Genomic DNA, 19,374 nt, shown 5'->3' with positions numbered 1-19,374 from the left:
TAGGCACACACCCCACCAGGTACCACCCGCCCCCCCAATCACACAGCTGCATCCAAATGTCACTCGAGTAGAACTACACCTATCCAAGAATTTAGCGATGCTATTGCCTGGTTCTTCATGGTCATACACCATTTCACATGTTAGTGATCCACTGATGAAGCGCTTTCTTTCAGTGACAACTTAAATATTTTAGTGCTGCCTATTGGGGGATTTATCATGCGTATTTGTCATTACAAAGGACAGGCTTGGTTGATAAAAGAGTTAGTGCTTGATAGGTCGTAGGAGTGCACTATGATACAAAGGTGGTAGTAGCACATCAGAAACAAGTTAGAGATAACTTTTTGACTCACTTGACTTTTAGGAGGTTTGAAGAGCTGATCAGACATTCATATGCACCCATTCAATCTTTAAAATCTATTTAGAAATACAGTGTTAGTAAAAAACATACAGGTATGCTTGGACAAGGCAAGAAATCTAATCCTCCCCAACATGTTTACAATTCACATCTCCATATCCATACCTGTCCAGTAAGTCTCGGTATTATTACCTGCCCTGTGCCCATGGGAAAACTGAGGCACAGAGAAACACGGTCACTGGGCAGGTTGATTAGAACCAAAAGCACTTACAGCCTCAGTGTGATGCATGAGCCACCAGATCTGCTCTCTACCACCTTAATTTTTTGTTATCAATGCTTGCATTTCTTCTCTGAGAAAAAAATCAGTATGAAGCACCACTGCAGCAGAACAGAGTGAGTCCATTAAGAGAGATAATGCAAGACTTCAGCTGTAAGATACATCAGCAATGAGTTCTAGGTGCAATGCAGGCCTTACAGTTATCCCAAATCTTTCTGCAAGTTTCTGTCCACAGTTACAGACTGTTCCTGCGTGGATTTGGCAATGCCTCATCCTGCTGTGACATGTACTAACCAAGCAGTTTCTGAGACTTACTTATTTTCACTCATCAGGGGTTATAAACAGTGCAAAAACACAGACGAGGAGCTGTGTAAAGCAGCAAATGCTGTGCTGAGCCCAGGCTGCTGCAGCTTGGGCTGGAGCCAGTGTGCACACACCTTCCTGAGCTGCTGTGATTCCCATGCTGCCAGGGGCACAGCCACCTTTCCCCCATGGACATGGGGTTTTGGTTTTCTATCAGAAGGGACTGGGATGGGGCTGTTCCATAGCTGAATTTCTACAAAGGAACTGGAGCAACACCATGGTTCCTCAGGTATAACACGAGATGATCTTTTGTTGTCCAACAGCTCCCAAGAAGCCCATCAGTTGCAGTGGCACTGGCAGTAACTTGGTGCTCTTGCAGAAAGATTCCTACCTACAGGACCTGTCTGCAGCCCCTGGAGCACAGCAGTTCAAGTGGATCAATCGCAGGTGGTGTGCATAGTGCTATTCTGTTGGCAAGTTCAGAGCAGCATAGTAGCCTTAGGTCTGTGCTCTGGAACTAAAAAGTGGTCTAATAAAAAAATAAAGCTTTAAAAGTACCTAAACATCATGACAAAGTTTGTGGCTCTCAAATATCTAACACATTTAAGAACTGCATTTTCCAGGAAATATTCCAGTTACGGAACTTCAGGAAAACTATTTTTCAAAGTGTGAAGTAATTCACATACATGCAGTAACAATGCACGAGAAAGGGAGGAATATTTCTGAGTACGCACTTAAGTTTGCAAGATTGTCATTCCAGTGTATTACAATCCATTTTGCACATTACAGCTCTGTCTTAGCAAAAGCACAGTTGCAGCAGCATACTTTCATTTTATGCTGGAAATTCAGACAAAATTATTATTCTCAAGTATGTCTCAAAAACTGAGGAGTGGATTTAGGAGTGTGACTGAACTAAGACTAATTCTTACTCTGTAGAATGCCATGTCCAACAGTATCACTAAAAACCTGGAGATTTCTGTAGAAATTCTTGCATGTTGCATGTTATTTTATTCTGTTTTATTATTTTTAGCTGACTTGGTATCTCAGATTGCTTTAAAAAATCCATTTTCTTAATGTCTTCAAAGACAATTTATACTCTCATCTCTGTTCTCTTGCCTCTCTGCAATTGGTTTAATCTCAAACAGCTATTCAGTATTAAAAAGCACCTAAAATAATGTCATTTCAAGTTCCAGTAGTATAGAGTTTTCAAACTAGTTGCATCTTTGCTCTTCACTATGTGCTTGCAAGTCCATTCAGCAAATGCAGTACAGATTTATTCTTTCCTGTCACAGGTGTCTCACTACAAGAACCATGCAATCCAATGAAATGTCAGTACCTGTAGCTCAGCATGGCTTTCTTGCAAAGTTCCTTAAGAGAGATACCTGTATATCTGCAGTGGACACTCTGATGTCAGTTTTCAAGTGCTGATTTCCTTGGCTCAAAATTTTCCCTTCGGAGGAGCTTTAATTCTCTCAGTTCTTGTGGGTGTAAGCTCTGGTCAACGCCAGGTGTTAGCTTGTAATTTAAAGGAGATTCAATATAACCGTTTCTGTAGAGACAAACCCTCTTGCAGAATTCAAAGGTGCTAAACATAACACCGAAGTATGGCACAATCTGATAAAAAAGCAATATAAGAAAAAAAAAATTAGACTCACTAGTAGCATCCATAGCTTAGATGTTTTAAAAAAAGGGAACTTCTAGGACTTCAGATCTGATCTGCTAATAGACCTGTCCTCATTTGTGTAAAATCAGAGTCTCATCTCAAACTAGGCTGGCAGCTGCAGCATGCTAACAGTAGTTTATTGTTGTTACATAACTAATTATAACAATATTGTGAGGAAGAAGGCCTATGCTAGCCTATAGATTACCAGAACTTGTCAAATACCCAAGCACGTCCTAAGCAATCTCAGCAAATCCCAGTAGGAAATGTGGAATTTATTCTACATACACTGGAGTGACTACACAATTTTCTTCTTTTGCCCCATGCAGAACCAGCAGCTCCAGCGCCACTGGCTTTGTATCAGCCAAGGTAAGGCAGGCCATCACAATCACACTGTCACTCAATTAGCACTCATTAGCTGACCTGTAGTACTCTATGTAGGTAATCCTCATCACAGCACTATAAAACGTATTTATGTAAATTAAATTACCTTCTGTTTAAGCTACCATGCTTTATTTCATGCTTTCAACTCAGCAAGGGCTGCAGTAGCTGATACATATGCATTAAATAGCTGGCTGAAAGCATTGCTTTGGACTTCTGGGCAACTGGCTTATACAAGCACACTTTTCTTTACAGCTCACTGCAACATGTCAAATTACAGAAGCTCAGGTCAGAAGAAGAACTTGTTTAGCTGTCCTAAGTGGATTGTTTGCAATCCCCCATCCATTCCACACCTTGTGTGTTAGGAGCACTCCGTTCTTTAAAGATGTTGAAATGAACTTTCAAGTGGTGATATCTAGAAGCCAAGCTTGCATTTGAGGAAATACAACCAAACCAAGTTCCAAAGCTGGTTTATAACCTGTTTTGTCATCGATTCTGTCATCTGTAAGCTACTAAGTACAAAGGTATGTCATAAGCTTTCTATCCCCAACTGTCCAAAACTGTCTTGATTCCTTCAGGATAGTATTTGACTGGGAGGAAAGCAAAACCTCACCTTGAGCAGACTGGGTGTGAGTCCACTCCAAAGTCCAAGCACACCTTTGTTCTTCACAGTTTGCCGGAAGCAGTCAGCCATGCCAGTAAAATGGACATCAACTCCTCCATAGTGGGGAAGCCAAGGACTCTGGGCCTGTCAAGAGACACCCAGAGGGACTTAGAACAAACAGAGAAAACCAAAGTAAATTAATTATTTTCTCCATTCTGGTATATATGGAACAGTCAACACCAGGTTTCAACAGACTGATCTGGATTCTTCCCAAAAGTATCCGCTAATTTGCATTAAAATACAATTAAAAAGGGAAAGAACTCACTCTTTGATAGGTAAGAAAGTGAACAGTAATTTCACACAGCACTTCCTTTTGTGCCATGTCACTACTAGAAATAAATCCCACCCTTGTGAGAGCAAACTGCTTAACCAGAGCCACAAATCCCATCAGCCCCATGCCAACTGCTCAGGTCCAGGTAGAGATATTTCACATCCCTGTCAGTGGAACACTATGAGAGGGAAGCTTGGAGCTGGTCCCCAAAGCCACACTGCCCTCCTGTAACTCTGATTGAACCAGCTGACTTGTTTCTGGCTGCTGAAGCTGTCTGCACTGCTGTGAGAAGCATGAACCGTGCTACAGGCTGAGGAGCAGCAGCACGGCAGAAATGGAAGGATGGGGATTTCAGCCCAGGCTGTTCAGGCCCACCAAGGGCTGCAGGTGAGCAGTTGGTGCCCATGCTCCCATATCAGTGTGTTCAGCTGATAGGGACTAGTTAGAATTTAGCTGGGGAGAATCCTGTTGGGTGGCAGCTGAACTTCCAACTGCAGTACAGTGTCTGTTCACATGAAAGAAGTGTAGTTGGTCATTTTTAACAGCTAAATCCTTTCTTCATTAATCTCCTACTGCATTAGCACAGACAGGATAACCTGACCTTGAATAATCCCATCCTCATCCATCTGTGCACATGCAGGCATGGATTTTTTTTGCATTGACAAACCAGAGTTTCTCTCAAACACACGGCAAGTGACACTTTGGTGTCAGGGAACCCCAGGACACAGCTTGATGACTTGCAAACTTAACTTACGCTAGAAGTTTGATAAAAATTGGGCTTGTACAGTTAATTGATTGATGAATATGGGTAACATGATCCCCACATTGATGTGAAACCCCATACAGTGTAGTGATTTTTCACTCCTTGTCCAGACTAACCTGTAGCTTCTCAGAGCTGCTAAGCCTATGACAAGCCTCTCAGAAACTGACAAGTGGTGATGACATTTTCTAGAAGCCTTAGCTATAGCATTTCAAGTACCTTGCAACTGAGATGCTGGAAATGCAAACATATCAAAACTGATGCTCTAGGTATAAGAGAAATTGCTAATCAAATAGTTTAAATGTTGTTGCATTCCCTTGCATTACTGGCAAATCTACTGTTAAAATTTAAAGGCTGACAAAAACCCCCTGATTACCCACCACACTAAGGGCATAGTCTCCTTTGTCTGAAAAAAAATCACAGATCATGATTTTTTTCTGGTTTTTTTTTCTGCCTGATTGAAATGCAAGTGAAATACCTCTTATGGCAGGTAACAGGTATGGCAGGTAACCTTCTGCACAAAGGCTTTCATGTCTGTACTGCAGAAGATGCTGAGTGTTCCAACTGAGACTTCAGAAACCAGTTCCATAAGAATGGTGATATTAGCACCAGCAATGCTTAGAAGAAAACTAAAATGATGAAAGTATCCCTAAAAATGCAATAGCACTCATAGGAGAACTGGATTCAAAACCCTGTTCTGCTTTCTGGACTGTCAGTCAGGTTCTGTGAGGTGTTTTTTTTGTAAATGAAGTTATAAGCAGCCAAGCAGTAAAGAAAGACAGGTTTCTGAAATGTTTCAGGAATGAAAGAATGCTATTAACGTGTGATTCCCTTCCTTTTTCAGTCCCTTTGTGGTAGGCAGGGCATGGCCTGAGAGAATTTAGCTTCGTGAGTTTGACTTAATCCCCTTCATTACTGTATCCACTTCAAAGGCACAGATCAAAGGTTTTGATTACAGTACTCTTGCCTGCAACACCAAAGGAAGTGACAAGCACAGTATAGGTTTCAGTAACACAGTAAACACCTCCAGAAGGCAGTTAAAAAGGAACAGGTAAGTCAAACCCCTAGATTTCTGATCTGCCCATAGATACTGACCTCTTAAGAGATTTACTGAAATTATATAGTACCATTCCCCACAGATACAGCTGTTTCTAAGATTTCAGTCTGTGAAGTATGTGTTGCCAGCCTTCCTGCTTTACAGGAGCTGTATGCTTCTAGGACCCTATACACAGTATTTAAATTACAATTGTCCACAGAGTCTCAGAATCACCTTCTGCAAGAGGAAAACTAAAAACTGTATCAGTGTGTAGTTAAAACTTCAGTATTTTGGAACACCGCTAAATTAAGTTAAAATGTATTAATAGAAGAAAAATACTGCAAATGCATTTCATTTGGCACTATTGTCCATGAAAAACAGTAGCTGTGGGTTTTGGTGGTTCTCCATCTAAGCATGTCCACCACACTGCAATCCTCACAACCACCCTATGGCACCAGAGCCAGAAAATGGAAGCAACAAAACAGATCAAACTGGTTTCTCTACCTCTTTTGCAGAAACCTACCATGACATACCAATCAAACAGCTAATCTCATTCCAAAAAGGTCAGGTTTATGACAGAGAATTTCATGCACTTCAAAGCAGCTGGAATTCCTTTCTTTTGACACCCCTTGACAGTATGGGCGGCTGCATGGAAACCTGTTTGTTAGGAACTCTCTCAAAGACTTCCTTCCCCCCAGTTACAGCTGTCTCAAACTGCAGGAGGCTGGGGATACAGCTTCCTGTGCTGATAACAGTGCCAAGGTGTTGCTCGTAGTAGTAGCACGACTGTGAGTAGATAAGTTGCTTATCTTTTTACCTCTGATGGACAAGGGGTTGTCTAAGTGATTAAAGTACATCAAATGCAGAATTGGCTCCACCTGCTCTCTCACAAACACAGCATTTTTATATCCAGAGACCACCAAGTCTACTGTGTCACTGCAACACATCCACTGTTCTACTGCAACACTCTAAACCCAAGAGAAACATGTTCAAAAAAATGCTCAACTACCTGCACTTATACTTTTTTTAAATAAACAAGATATTTAAGTAAGGGTGCAGTGTCATGACAAAACTCAGGTAGTTACAGTTAATTATTACCTGAAGACTCTTCAGACACCGTCTCTCCCATTGTCTGCATTATGAGGTGACTGCCAGAACAACATAATCCCATTTTGGGAACTGATCTCACAGACCTTTTCAATGACACCCCCCCCCCCCCCCCCATGCAGATACAAACTTTTCACTTGTTTTTTTTGGGACATTTTGGTTTGCAATTATTTGTATTCACATGTATCAGAGACTGTGAATCCACAAATTTAATTCATGTACTTCCCCCCTCTTCCCTGTTCATAAAGCTTGTTGGTACAAATATTTACTATTTATTTTTTGAGTATGCAGCACTCTTAGCACAGAATATAAAAGATAACTAGCAGCGAATAGCTGTCATCAATGGTATGCTACTCTGATGGCGGATAGAGTAAAACTGCTTGTTGTTAACATATTTTCAACAGATTCAGGTGTCCTACACTTCTGATCGCTTTAAAAAAAAAAGTACAGGAAGACAATTTACAGACAGCTCAAGAGCTCACACTCTTAATCTGGAAGCTAAAAAAAGAAGTCTTTAAGTTAACAAGGGCACATGCAACAGGCAAGTGCAGCTGTAGTTCAAAGGAAACTGAAGGACAAGGATCGCAGTTTTCATTCAAGTTAATAGCGCTCCAGTCAACAGAAATTTCACTCAAGTGAAGACTGAATGCTTCAAAGAGTGTTTCATTCCACTACAATGAAAAATATTTTAAACGTAAATACATATTAATATTTTGGGGGGAAAAATCATTCTCTTGGGCTTAATCAATCCTTCCTCCTCGAGGTCAGCCTTACTCGGCAGTCATTCCCTATCAGTGGTTTGGTAATGCTGACTTACCCCTGGTTAAAGTTCACCCAAAGGTATTCAGGAACACAGGAAGGTAAACCATGGCGAGCTATCAGGATACAGTCGGTTCAGAGCAGCACAGCACAGCTGATCTCCAGCGTCCTGCACTCCAAGAACATCTTGTCCCTTCCTCTGTAACCTGAACTGGGGCCAAATCATGCCTTTCTGGGAAGAATGGCACCGAGGAGCAAAACAGCTTCATGCTTGGTCAAAAGCTTGACTCTTTGCTTTAAACACATATCACCAGGCCTGTTGTAGCCTGAGGCTTCACAGTTTGTTGCAGAATCCCTGCTTTGTTGCTGAGCCTAAGCTTCCTCGGCTTTAACACCTGCGGTGTGAAAAAGTCTTTAATACAGAATATAGAAGTCTTTTTCCTCAAGGCAGTGCAACCCTCTTGCATGGGCAGCTCTGGGTGGCTTCCAAACGCCTCATGATGGTTCAGCTCAAGCCATACAAATGGGTGCACCATTTTCATGCACATTAGCATTAATTTATTTAATGATGCAAACCCTTAGGCAGTCTAGCTTGGTCCCACACTTCACACAGTGGATGGCAATGCTAGTTCCTGCATCTCCTGCTGCCTATCTAGGAACTGAGAAAACTAATTTTTTACAGGATTGGGACTTTTCACAGGTCATCCTTTCACTTGCCTGATGTGGATGAGTTAGGGATTTACACCAAATCAAAATAAATCACCTATAAAAGAAGAGAGTGTCCATCAAGTTTTAGCTCCTGTTTATGGAGTATTTTCCATAATTAGTCACCTCACATGTCATAGGCACATCACTCTAAGCACAGACAAATGGATACAAGGCTGTCCTCTATAACTGATGCAAAAGTACTCACGTTGGGGGTAACAGTAATAGCTGTACCTCCAGAGACATTATTGTCTCCTGGCTGAAAGCTATGTCTCTAATAGCTGTGTGTGAACAGCAGCAAACCCAGCCCATATCAGGTCCTGTCTGCTGGGTGAGCTTACGGAGTTTAAAAAGGTGGGCTGAGTTAACCCATTTGATCTGTCCCAAAGCAGATTAAAGAGCTCTCACACCACACTGATCACAGAGCTGAGGCAGCTGTAAGAGGCTGGCAGACACGATCAGCTGGCACTACCAAATCTCAGACTGGGGGCCTGGTGGCCACTTCAGTGTCTGGGAAGATCATTTGGAGAGAATTGCATTCTGCCATCCCTCAGACTTCCTGCATTTCAAACTGGTGCAATGTATTTTCCTGCTTTTCTTCAGCAGGCCACTGTGTTGCAGTGCTATGCTGAACAACCTCAAGGTGAGTATTACATAATTATCACACCACAGATTCTTGGATGAACAGGTTTAGAGACAAAGCAGACCTCATTGTTAAAGCAGCCCAGTCCTGCTTCCAGTTCTTGATCTACAATTTCTTCCTCTTATTTAATTTTCCTATTACCACTGTTCAGTGTTTCAACTTGACAGTCAGTCAGTCTTCATGCTTTCCTCCTGTGGAAGTCTGGGGATCTAAGAGAAATTCTTCCAACATTTGTTCAGATTCATAAAAGCTGATCTAGGCTGTTACAGAAGGCAAAGCCTATGTTATGCTCCATAGCTTTTTTCAGGCATTGTCTCAACCATTTACCGGACCAAATAGTTCCCTAAGCAGCAGAGCAGTATTCTGCAACAGCTTCAGAAAGTGGTATAAAATATCTTTATAACAACATTAGTGAAACAATAAAAATCACAGGTAGCTCAAAGTATTCAGATATCGTTAAAAAGAGAAGGAAGGAAGGGATTTTACCACAACCAGAATCTGACATCTATTACCTATTTGCTGATAATCAGAGGACCCAGGCTGGTCCCAAATTCAAGTACCACCCAGGGCATGGGAACCTGGCTGATGACTGAATCCCAGCAGCAAGAAGAAGGGAAGCATGAGATCATAGGGAGAAGCAAGAAAAGAACTCACACTGCAGCCTCCCCCTTAGAGATGAGACTCTAAAATATTTCACCTATCTGTGCACTTCTTTTCACAACACTTGATGGAAGTTAGTATCTCTGAAATCTCCACTCTTTTGTCAAGTTAACTTGAAGTTGGACAGCAGGACCAAAAGTTATTGGGAGCAAGGACAAGGAAAGACAGCTAGCAACTATATAAGCCTTACTTAGGAAATCATATTAGAAATAGTAATACTGCTCCTTATTTGCTCTCCACACCATGGAATTTATGCGATCAAATGGCTCAATTTCTGTAACTTTCAAGGCTCCCATGCTGTTCACTATTAAAGGGTCTCCCTGCACAAAGTCTCAGAGCACGTATGCTTTGCAGATGTCGTGTGAACCACATGACCCAAAAAGGATTTCTTCATTTTAAATCAGGTCATGACTCCAATTACTTTCATATTCCCAGCTGACAAGAACACAGAGCTCACCACCAGCAGTGACACTACAGCTTGTGAGCTTCCAGAGGCTGCACGCCAGCCCAGTGACTGTGCTCAATGACAGAGAACTCTTTGCAAGTCACTCATGCTTAAGCAAAGCAGGAGAACTTCTCATCTCAGCAGAGAGAAGGAACATTTATCATTCTCTTTTTCAAAACTCTTTATAACCCAGCCACTGGGTTCTTGCTAGACTGACTTTTACCAAGCAAGGGGACTGTTTTTAAATAAATACTTAAATAACAGTATTCCTTTTAAAAGAGAGGTTTTTACTTTAAACAGGGTACTTCACAAAGGAAATGACTGCTTAGTTTTCTTCAGGTTACTAACTCATAGCATTTATGTAACTTACAACAGATTTCACATTTGTAGAGCATCTTGTGTTCCAAAGAACAAAAAAAATCCAACAAAACCCCAAAACACATTGCAGATTTATAGGCAGCCAAGGCCAAACTGATTCAATTTTGTCACTGTAAAGAGGCCACTTCTTGGGTGATGCATGGCAACAATCTACACTAACCAAAACCAGTACACCTGTTTGTTTGCAGGAGTGAAGTCAAAGCCTGCATTTTGAAACAGAAAGATCAGCACTGAACAATGCTTTCCCCACAGAGATGTCCTCACAGCTTGAGGATGCAGTGCAGTCAACATCAAAAATGTGCTGAATCCTGCACTTTACTAACAGTATGATTTATTCTGTATTACAAAGGTTTGATACCTGAGTAGCATTTACATGTGAAGGAAAGTTTAAGACAGGTTTTAGTCACAGATACTAAAATATGGAGACAGGGCTGAGCTTCTGAAAACCATGCAAAGTTTGTTCACGTAAGCAGGTGAGGAGTAGCTGTGGAGTATCTACAAAGCTTTAAGGACATCTTTGTGCATTTTGCTTAAGAAACTACCAAAGTCACGGGTCAGTCTGGGACGGAGGCTGAGAAGTGCCACTCAGGGGTGTCTGAGCCTACCTCTGCACGTCATGAGTGCAGAGAGAAGTGCCAAACTTGGCTATTGGGTTTGCATTGACCATTTGCGTGGAGGAATGCCATTCTAATAATAATCTTCTGTACAGACTGTAACAGCTTTAAATTCATCTTCCCTTACTGAAATGCCACAGCTCTGTCCAATAGGCACTTATGAAGGTTATCATAGGCAAAAAGATGATGTAGGAATGTAGAAACATTACCAATGCTTCTTTACACCCAGACTCATTCAAAGGAAAATTTCCCTGCTAAAGGTAGGGAAAAAAATTGAAAAAGAAAAAAGTGTTCTTGTATGCAAGTCTGCAAGGTAAAAAGGGCAGTAATTTAATATGGCTTAGAACCTGGATTTAACAAAGAACACTATATTGTGAGGTAAGGAAGGAAAGCCAAGAATAACAGTCAGAAGGATATAAAAATCAGTAAGTTTTTGTTCAGAAACTGATACATCATAAAAGTCAGGAAAACACTTAATATAGAAGATGCCTTTGAATAACCCTCTCCTTTACAAATCCCCTTCTACAGATGCACAACAAAAGCCATAATTCCATGCTGAAACATGCATACAGTACCTCTGAATTCTCTAACATGCCAATCAGAAGCAAAGTGAAAAAAGGAAGACAAAGGAATAAAATTAGGATAAGCACAACATAGAGGACTCAAATATTCAGTAAGACTCACTCATATTAATTAACATTTCTTTTAAGAAAAACATTCAGGTATATATAGCAAACACAGCATCTTAATTCTAACAGCAAAGGTTGAAGAAGCCATGATTACAGAGCAAATCTGACATCACAAAGCATCACCAAAACACAATTCTTCCTCAAGAATTATTTGCTGACAGTCAGCTCCTACTCTCACAGTTGTCAGTGACAGAAGCAGCCAACGTCAGAAGTGTAGGATTCAGATATGTAAAGTTAGAAAGGATGAAGCAAGATTATTACAATGGAGATCAAAAATAGCACCTTATCCTTCCTCCCATAGCAGAATTCATTTCCTAGTCTATGCAAACAATTCAAGCATTGTCCAGATGAGGAGATGCATGGAGCTAACTCTTCTAAGACTGCCTAGCATATCAGGTAAAGATCTGAACTCGGTGTCCTGGTCCCATGCTTGTACTCCACTGCAGAATCAATGGAGACAGCCTTGTGTCCTAGATTCTCAGTTTTTGAAGCTCCTAAGATTGTCTTACAACTCCCTGGCTCCCCATCACCAGCAGCTTCATTGGAAAAGTCTCCTTTAGCAACATACTCCCTCCATCTGTCAGACTGGGACAAAAGGGAGAGAAAGGGAATCTGACTTCCACAGTGTGCTGGGTTCCTCTTCATACACAAACCCAGCATTCACTGCCTCAAAAAACCCTAGCACTTCTCTGTGTGCACTGCAGAGCACACACCAGGCCCAGGGGTAGCTGAAGGCTTTGGTACCCTCCCTCTTTCTATCAGCCAGAAAGCTGAATCACTGAATAAGATGTCTGAGAAAAACTGTGATCAGAAGTATCTGCTCCCCCATTTTCTACAGAACTCTGAAATGTCTTGAAGTTCTTTTCCTCCTTCTTTATTCTCTCCCTTTCTAGATCCATCCCTTTGCATGATACTTTTCCTGGCACTGTACTAGGCATTTTTCTCTTTTGACCAGCACCCTACAAACTGCACAGACCAGAAAGCACAAAACAGAGCTGATCCCTGCAAAGCTAGGCCATACCTAGCTAACTGGAAAACCCAAACTTCTTGGATAACCTTGCAGGAGTTCCAGTGAGCTCTTGGTATCAGCGTGGGTTGCAATTTTCAACAGGTCTCTTTTCTGGACAACCCTCCATGAATTAAGTAATTTCAAAAAAATTACAGGATTTTGCACCCAAGCAGCTCGTTCTTTTTAAATACCTTTGCCTTCTCCCATGTCTTCAGAATAAATCACTGAACCGGAGGTGTTTCTCTAAGCTCAGAAAATCACTACTCAGTGTTGCAATGCACTTATGAGGAAGAAACCCTCTCTGTTGATGAGCCTTTTTTTTGTCATGCAAAGTATTTTTAGCCTCTCCACTTCCTACATATTTAGTCAATAAATCCAGTTCCCTTATTGCTGGAACTGCCGATGACTTAAGCGTCCCTTTGGTGGAAGAGCACAGCCTAGTGGCAGGAAAATGAAACACGGGCCTGTCCCACTTCTTCATATGCCTGTCACAACACAGCCTGACACAAAATATTGCACCAGTTAGAGCCAAAACCTACTTTTGAACTGATTACAAAAGCTGAATGTTCAAGTAACTGTTGCATCGACATAAAATATTAAAAGGAAAACAGCACAGTAAATGCCTTTACTTTAGGGCAACGGTATTGTTGTGAGCCTAAGGATATAAAGTAAAAGAAGGCTTGTAAGGAGTATTTGCTTTTCTTAGACCTATTGGTACAGCTGGATAAAAGGATCAAGTTTTCATGCTCAGAATCTCTTTCTTGTCTGAAATATTTTTTAAGATACCTGATGAAAGGGCTCAGTTTAAACCTTGACTTCTGGACACACCAGCTACATGAGCTGGTCTGATAAAAGTCCTTATTCCTCTTGCTAAGGTTCTCTGCTACGAGATGGAGAGAGGGCAGTGAAGGCTTCTGTGACACAGCATCTGAGCCCTGAAAAGGGGAACTCGTGGAGCAGGAGAGGGAAATTCACAGTTTCACTGACCTTTTGCTACCTTGTGACTTGCCAACCAGGCTACCACTTGATGAAGGGGGCAAGGACCTATATAAGGCTGCCACAACAAATGACTGTTTTTCTAATAAGATCACAAAAGCTTCCCATAAATCTGCATTCCCATGAACTAGGCTGAAAACCCACACTCATATCCCCCTGCCAGAGAACGACCATATGGTGAAAGCTAGCCACTGTCTCTCTACTGATGAAGTTCTAACGAAAAGTCAACATCAGCAAGTGAATTATGTCAGTGAGATGGAAGCTGTGGGATAGGGGTTGTTTTGTGTGGTTTGAGTATTTTTTACATCATTACTGTTAAAATTCTAGGAGAAAGTATCCAGAAGATATAGTAATTCTCATGTTGCTGATGCTCCAGGAGAACTGCAGCACCCGCAGCTGGTAAGTCACTTGTTAACCAGAGGAGTCAGAAATAGGAACAAGGACAATTATGATCCTTCAGACTTAATACTGAGCGAGTTTGTTTGTTTTGTGGTGAGGCATAAATGGCAGACACACAGGCTCTGAAAATTACATGGATCTCATTCATCCTGCCTACCACCAACTGAACTTCTTCATCTGGCAAACTTTCAGCCTGTATTTCACTGAAGGTATGCCAATTCTGAATTTTGAGAATTTGATGAAACTGCTATGAAAAAGAAAAGAAATAAAGCTACAGAGATGGAGTCTGAGAGCATACACATATCCCATGATAGTACTTGAACTCACATAAAAGGTATAGCAACCCATTTGTAGCAATAATTTCCAGACTTTAAAAACAAAACAAAACCCCCAAACGAGCAAAAAACCCAACAAAACCAAAGTCTCTGTAGCCTACTGGTAAGAGAAATAAAGTGGCACCCATGATCACCTGGCTAGTCTTGTCCCAAGGTCTTGCACCAAGCACCTACGACAAAGTACTGGTAACATGAATGTTCTGTACCTGCATCTTCCTCTTGACAGTCTCAAAGGGGAAAGAAAGTGTCTGTGCCACAGCAGCTGCTACACAGCCATTTATGAAGTTCTGAAGAGGAGTGAAATGAACTATGGGTTCTTGCCAGATTTTGTCCAGACTGATGTAAACAAAGAATGAGCCTGCAGAAAATGGGACAGCACCTAGAAAGCAAGCCAGACAGGATTATATCAACACACTGTACACTAAGAGAAGAGAGCTGCTCATCACATAACTAGAAAGATAGGAGGAGCTGCTGCCAATTTACACCTCACGTTCCACAAACCCAATCCTGATTTTGAAGAACTTTACTCTTTAGTCTCAGGTTTACCACCAAACACCAATATTGTAGCATCTAGATGTGCTGATACGGGCATGTGGATGCTGAAAGCTTGATGTAGAGAAATTTTCCGGCTTTCTGCCAGTATCTATGTGAAAGTCTTGCTTTCACACGCATGCTAGCTGTAAACAGTGAGAGGTTTTTGTAAACTAATATTTTTATCTTGCCTCCGGTAGTTTGTTATGCAGCTTGTTATGTTACTGACTGGAGAAATATTTTGAAATGGGTGTTGTAGGGTTTAACCAATCATTCTAAGAGGTGGATGGTCAAAGGACCAATAACCTTATGCCATTCAAGCAAACCAGGACACATAAATGATTCATAAAAGATCGCCCCTCTTCTGGACTGGAGTTCTGCCGCTTTTTTCACCGTCCCTGGTACAACAGCGACAGGGGCATACATCTACATATTAAAATGTGCATGCTGTCAGAATTATTAACTGCTATAGTCTCATGACAGCTCAGGTGTTTCTCCAGGTTCTCTCTTGTGACAAGCTCTTTCTCAGTCCAACCCAACTCTAGCACCTGCTCTGTTGGTAAACAGAGCTATGTCTTCAGTCAGGCTCATGAGGGATACTTCTCGCCTCTTCTGCTTGTTTCATGCTCTCATCAGTTTTATAGTGGAATTATACATTTATTACTATTGTTATTGTTACACATTTTATGTAATGTCATGTTGTGAAAAAGTGGACTCAGTTAAATGGCATTTTTAAAGGCTATGGAGAGTAAATAAATAATTAAAAAGTAATTTCAAGTAAAGAGAGAATTAATCTTTACTTTTCACACCTACTATACGCTACAGCTCACACTGGTTTCACTGAACAGTTCAGGAGACACTCTGATGCCTTGACAGGAGTTACAAACATTCTGTGTGTGTGTATATAAATGTTCTGTAAGAGTTTAATGGTGAAAATTGTGCATCCAAGCACAACTAGATCATCTATAAAAGAAGAAAAGAGTATTTTGCTGAACGCTTAATCATATATAAAATGTTACACACTTGGTCCTAATTTGAAGTAATAAAGCTGCAGCAAAGGTTATCAGTATTGCAGTGCCTTGCAAATCTCCGCATCTTCTACAAGAAAACATTCCTGTTGGCTTTTGAAATCAAGTGAGCAAATGAACACACTACACAGCTGCAACAAAAACCAGGCCTGAGGTGATTTCACCCCATTATTGTTTTACCTAATACTGCTGGTGAAACACCACAGTAGAGTGCACGGAGTCCTTCTTGATGATAAATCTTGTAAAAAGCATGAAAAATTCCTTCGTAAGATGGTGCCAGCCGGTTCTGCACAATGAGCCGTGTTTTAATCACGTCAGTGGGGTACGTCACAATGGTGGCAACCATGCCAGCCAGGCTTCCTGCCATGATGGCTCTCCAGTGGGAGATATGGCCCAGCTCATCCGTGAAAAGGGTAACAAGTCTAAAGCAAACACATAAAAGAAGTACTATTAATGGCACTATGAACAAAACACATGAAAAATTAAGGCAGATGATTCTTGATGCAAATGTTCTTCTGTCCACAAGCCCCTTCAGCAGCAGGAATTGAAACTTTAACATGTGATTCATCCAAGATCTTATTATACGTAACACCACAGAAGCATCCATCTACAGGATGAAAATCTTTTATATTTCCATCTACAGGATGAAAATTACAATGAGTTAAAACACATCTGCAAGAAATTATCTGATCATCAGTTAAAGACATTGGTTAAACCTGCCAGTTAAGGTTATCACGTAACAGGAAATACGTAGATAATGCCATCACAGGCCTTCTGAGAGCAACAGAACCTTTTACTTATGTTGGGACAGGAAGGTCCACAGGGACATGCCTCTAGAGAAGACTTATGTCCAAGCACTATTATTCTCAGGAGTTTAAGTCGCAATTTGAAAATTTGAAATTGAAGCAGTTTCAAAAGCTACACACAAATCATGCATTTGTGGTGTACTGAAGGACTTTTCTATGACAGGAAACTTCTACATAAGGGAGAAATGTCCTGGAGGCAGCAAGAAGCAAGTAAAAACACTTGAGAGTTTTAGCTGGAGGTAAAGAAATGTATTATTCTATTTTGGAAGCATTAACTAAAACATCTAAACAGCATATCTACATTTAACCCACATGGTGTAACCACATGCAGAACAAAATAATTTGCAAATATTTACAAGTCACTGCTTGCTCAGTTGATGTTTTTTCACATGAATGTGCATTTTCTACTGCATGACAAATCCTTGCATCTACTTGTCTCAAGCCCTGGGAGGGCCCAGGGCAGAAAGTCCAGCCAAGCAGAAGCTAAAGGGTATAAACCATTTTTCCTGTGTGTCTTATACAGTCCCTAAACCCACACAGCCTAATTTTCCTGTGTGTGCATAAATGCGTGGGGAAGGTGGTGGGGTACCTCTAGGCACTACTTGATAACATTTCAAGCTACCATGGAAAGACAAGAGTCCACGCAAAGGGAGTCACCATCCCCAGGGTGCTGACTGTGCTCAGTCCTGCTCCTCCTGGGACTGTTTACCCAGGCTGCCCAATAACATTTCTTTTTGTGTTTCTTGCCTTTATACACACCACTCTTCCAGTAGAAAAGACTTTCAAAAATCCTCAAATAGTGTATACCACTCTTCCAGTAGAAAAGACTTTCAAAAATCCTCAAATAGTGTATCAAGGATTAAGCACAGGCAACTTGTGTTTAATTTCCTGGTAGCCTAATTCCACCTGCAATTCAGAACATCCTGTGCAAACTAGACACAAACTTTAGCCTTGCAAAGGGAATACACTGTTTCAAGGTGAACAAACAAAGTAGTCATTTTGCTCAAAATCAACTGGTTTATGTTGGTGCAACACACTGCCTTTTCTGTAAACTTCAAATTACATTTAAATTACTGTTTGTGCCTTCCCACTCACATTACCTCACTCTTTGTTTGACCACTGTGTCTGTTATGGCACAAAAAAGCTGCCCAGTTTTAGAGTCACTGCATTTGTGGTCTCCTGAAGGGCGCAGGCAGTGATGGGCAGGTGACTAGCTGGGGCAGATGAGTGACAAACCCAGCGGGTTGGCAGTGCCTGCGAGGCTGCGCTGCTGCTGCCCAGAACAGAACAACCCATTGCCCAGCTGGGCGGAAATGTCACGTACTACCATGAACAGCTGACTGCAATAAAAAAAAAAAAGAAAAATGAAGCCCAGCCCCCAGAGTGGCAAAACATGCTGGTGTGGGCAAACAATCAGGCACTCCCTGCAAAGGCCGAGAGATACTGGCAGCAGAAGGGAATCCTAGGAAACAGCACGGTCGGCAGACCATCAGCACTGCTCCACATTCATCCTGCTGCAGTCCTTCCAGTACTTACGTTAGTTTACTATCTGTGTATTATCAAAAACAAGATCTTAAAACAAATAATGTCACCTATCAACGTCAAAACCGATCAAATTTGCTTAACAACTCCTGCATGACAGAGTAAAATATTTGACTTGTGGTTTTGTTATTTTCGTTGATACAAACAACATAAATACCTGAAAGCGTATAAATTAATTAAACAAATTAGTTGCAAAGAAGAGATGTGACAGCCACACCTGCAGGTTGCACTGTAACTTCATTTCTAAAGGAACGTGAACAAAAGAATTTTAACAGACTATCGACCCTTCATCATTTGAAGAATACCTATGATTTTATAAGCCATTGCTGGCATATCACCAGGCCCTAACAATCGCTACGCGCTGAATAAATTAAAAAATAAAATTATAAGCAAGGGTCCGCATGTTTGGGGAGAAGGGGCGCACACCCAGTTAACGACCCGGCAGAGACAGAGACATTAGACTAAACTCGGCACTTTCCATCCGCTCCCCTTCGCGCGAAGGCCGGCGCGGGAGCGCAGGTCCCTGGAGCCCCCGGAGCCCCCGCGGGGCCGGTCGCTTACCGGCGGGAGGCGGCGAGCTGCAGGGCGCTGTAGGGGCAGAGGCGCAGGCAGGCCGTGAGGTTCCCCTTCCAGAGGGCCCGCACGCCCTCGGTGCGGCACAGGCTGCGCCCGGCGTCGCGCAGCCCCCGCCGGCAGTGCCAGGTGCCCACCTGCGCCAGCACCGTCAGCAGCTCCAGCGGCGCCGTCAGGCTGAGGCTCAGCGCGCCCGCCAGCCCGGCGCAGCCCAGGCGCTGCAGGGCGGTGACCCGGCCATCCCGGCGCAGGGTGGCCATGGCCCCGCCGGCCCCGCCGGAGCGGAGCGGAGAGCACGGAGCGGCCCGGCCCGGCCCGGCCCGGCCCGGCGGGGCGCGGCCAGAGCGGGGGCGGCGCAGCCCGCCTTGGCCGCCGGGGGGCGCTGTGGCGCGGGGCTCCGCGCGCCCCGGCCGCGCGCTGTGGAGGCGGAAGGAAAACTCGGAGCGGA

The 19,374-nt window shown here is 42.4% G+C and overlaps 1 protein-coding gene across 1 annotated transcript; it reads right to left on the bottom strand.

The window, feature by feature from the left end:
- Positions 1 to 249: 249 nt before the first annotated feature.
- Positions 250 to 19,267, bottom strand: SLC25A43 (solute carrier family 25 member 43). The gene is made up of 5 exons (XM_032124342.1): positions 18,915 to 19,267; positions 16,186 to 16,427; positions 14,653 to 14,825; positions 3,590 to 3,724; positions 250 to 2,549 (listed from the first exon to the last, which is right to left on the bottom strand). The coding sequence occupies exons 1-5, from the start codon at positions 19,184 to 19,186 to the stop codon at positions 2,346 to 2,348; spliced, it is 1,026 nt and encodes a 341-aa protein (XP_031980233.1). The 5' UTR covers positions 19,187 to 19,267; the 3' UTR covers positions 250 to 2,345.
- Positions 19,268 to 19,374: the final 107 nt, after the last annotated feature.

Source organism: Corvus moneduloides, chromosome 14, assembly GCF_009650955.1.
Source record: "Corvus moneduloides isolate bCorMon1 chromosome 14, bCorMon1.pri, whole genome shotgun sequence".
Classification (NCBI taxonomy): domain Eukaryota; kingdom Metazoa; phylum Chordata; class Aves; order Passeriformes; family Corvidae; genus Corvus; species Corvus moneduloides.
The sequence above is the reverse complement of the archived record's forward strand: the minus strand, read 5'-3'. Positions and strand labels throughout refer to the sequence as shown.

Coding starts and splice junctions, on each gene's coding strand:
- SLC25A43 (XM_032124342.1), bottom strand. CDS start 19,186: ATGGCCACCCTGCGCCGGGATGGCCGGGTCACCGCCCTGCAGCGCCTG. Junction 16,428..18,914: donor CAGCTCGCCGCCTCCCGCCG/GTAAGCGACCGG, acceptor TGTTTGCTTTAG/ACTTGTTACCCTTTTCACGG. Junction 3,725..14,652: donor CTGTCAAGAGGAAGATGCAG/GTACAGAACATT, acceptor GTCTCTTGACAG/GCCCAGAGTCCTTGGCTTCC.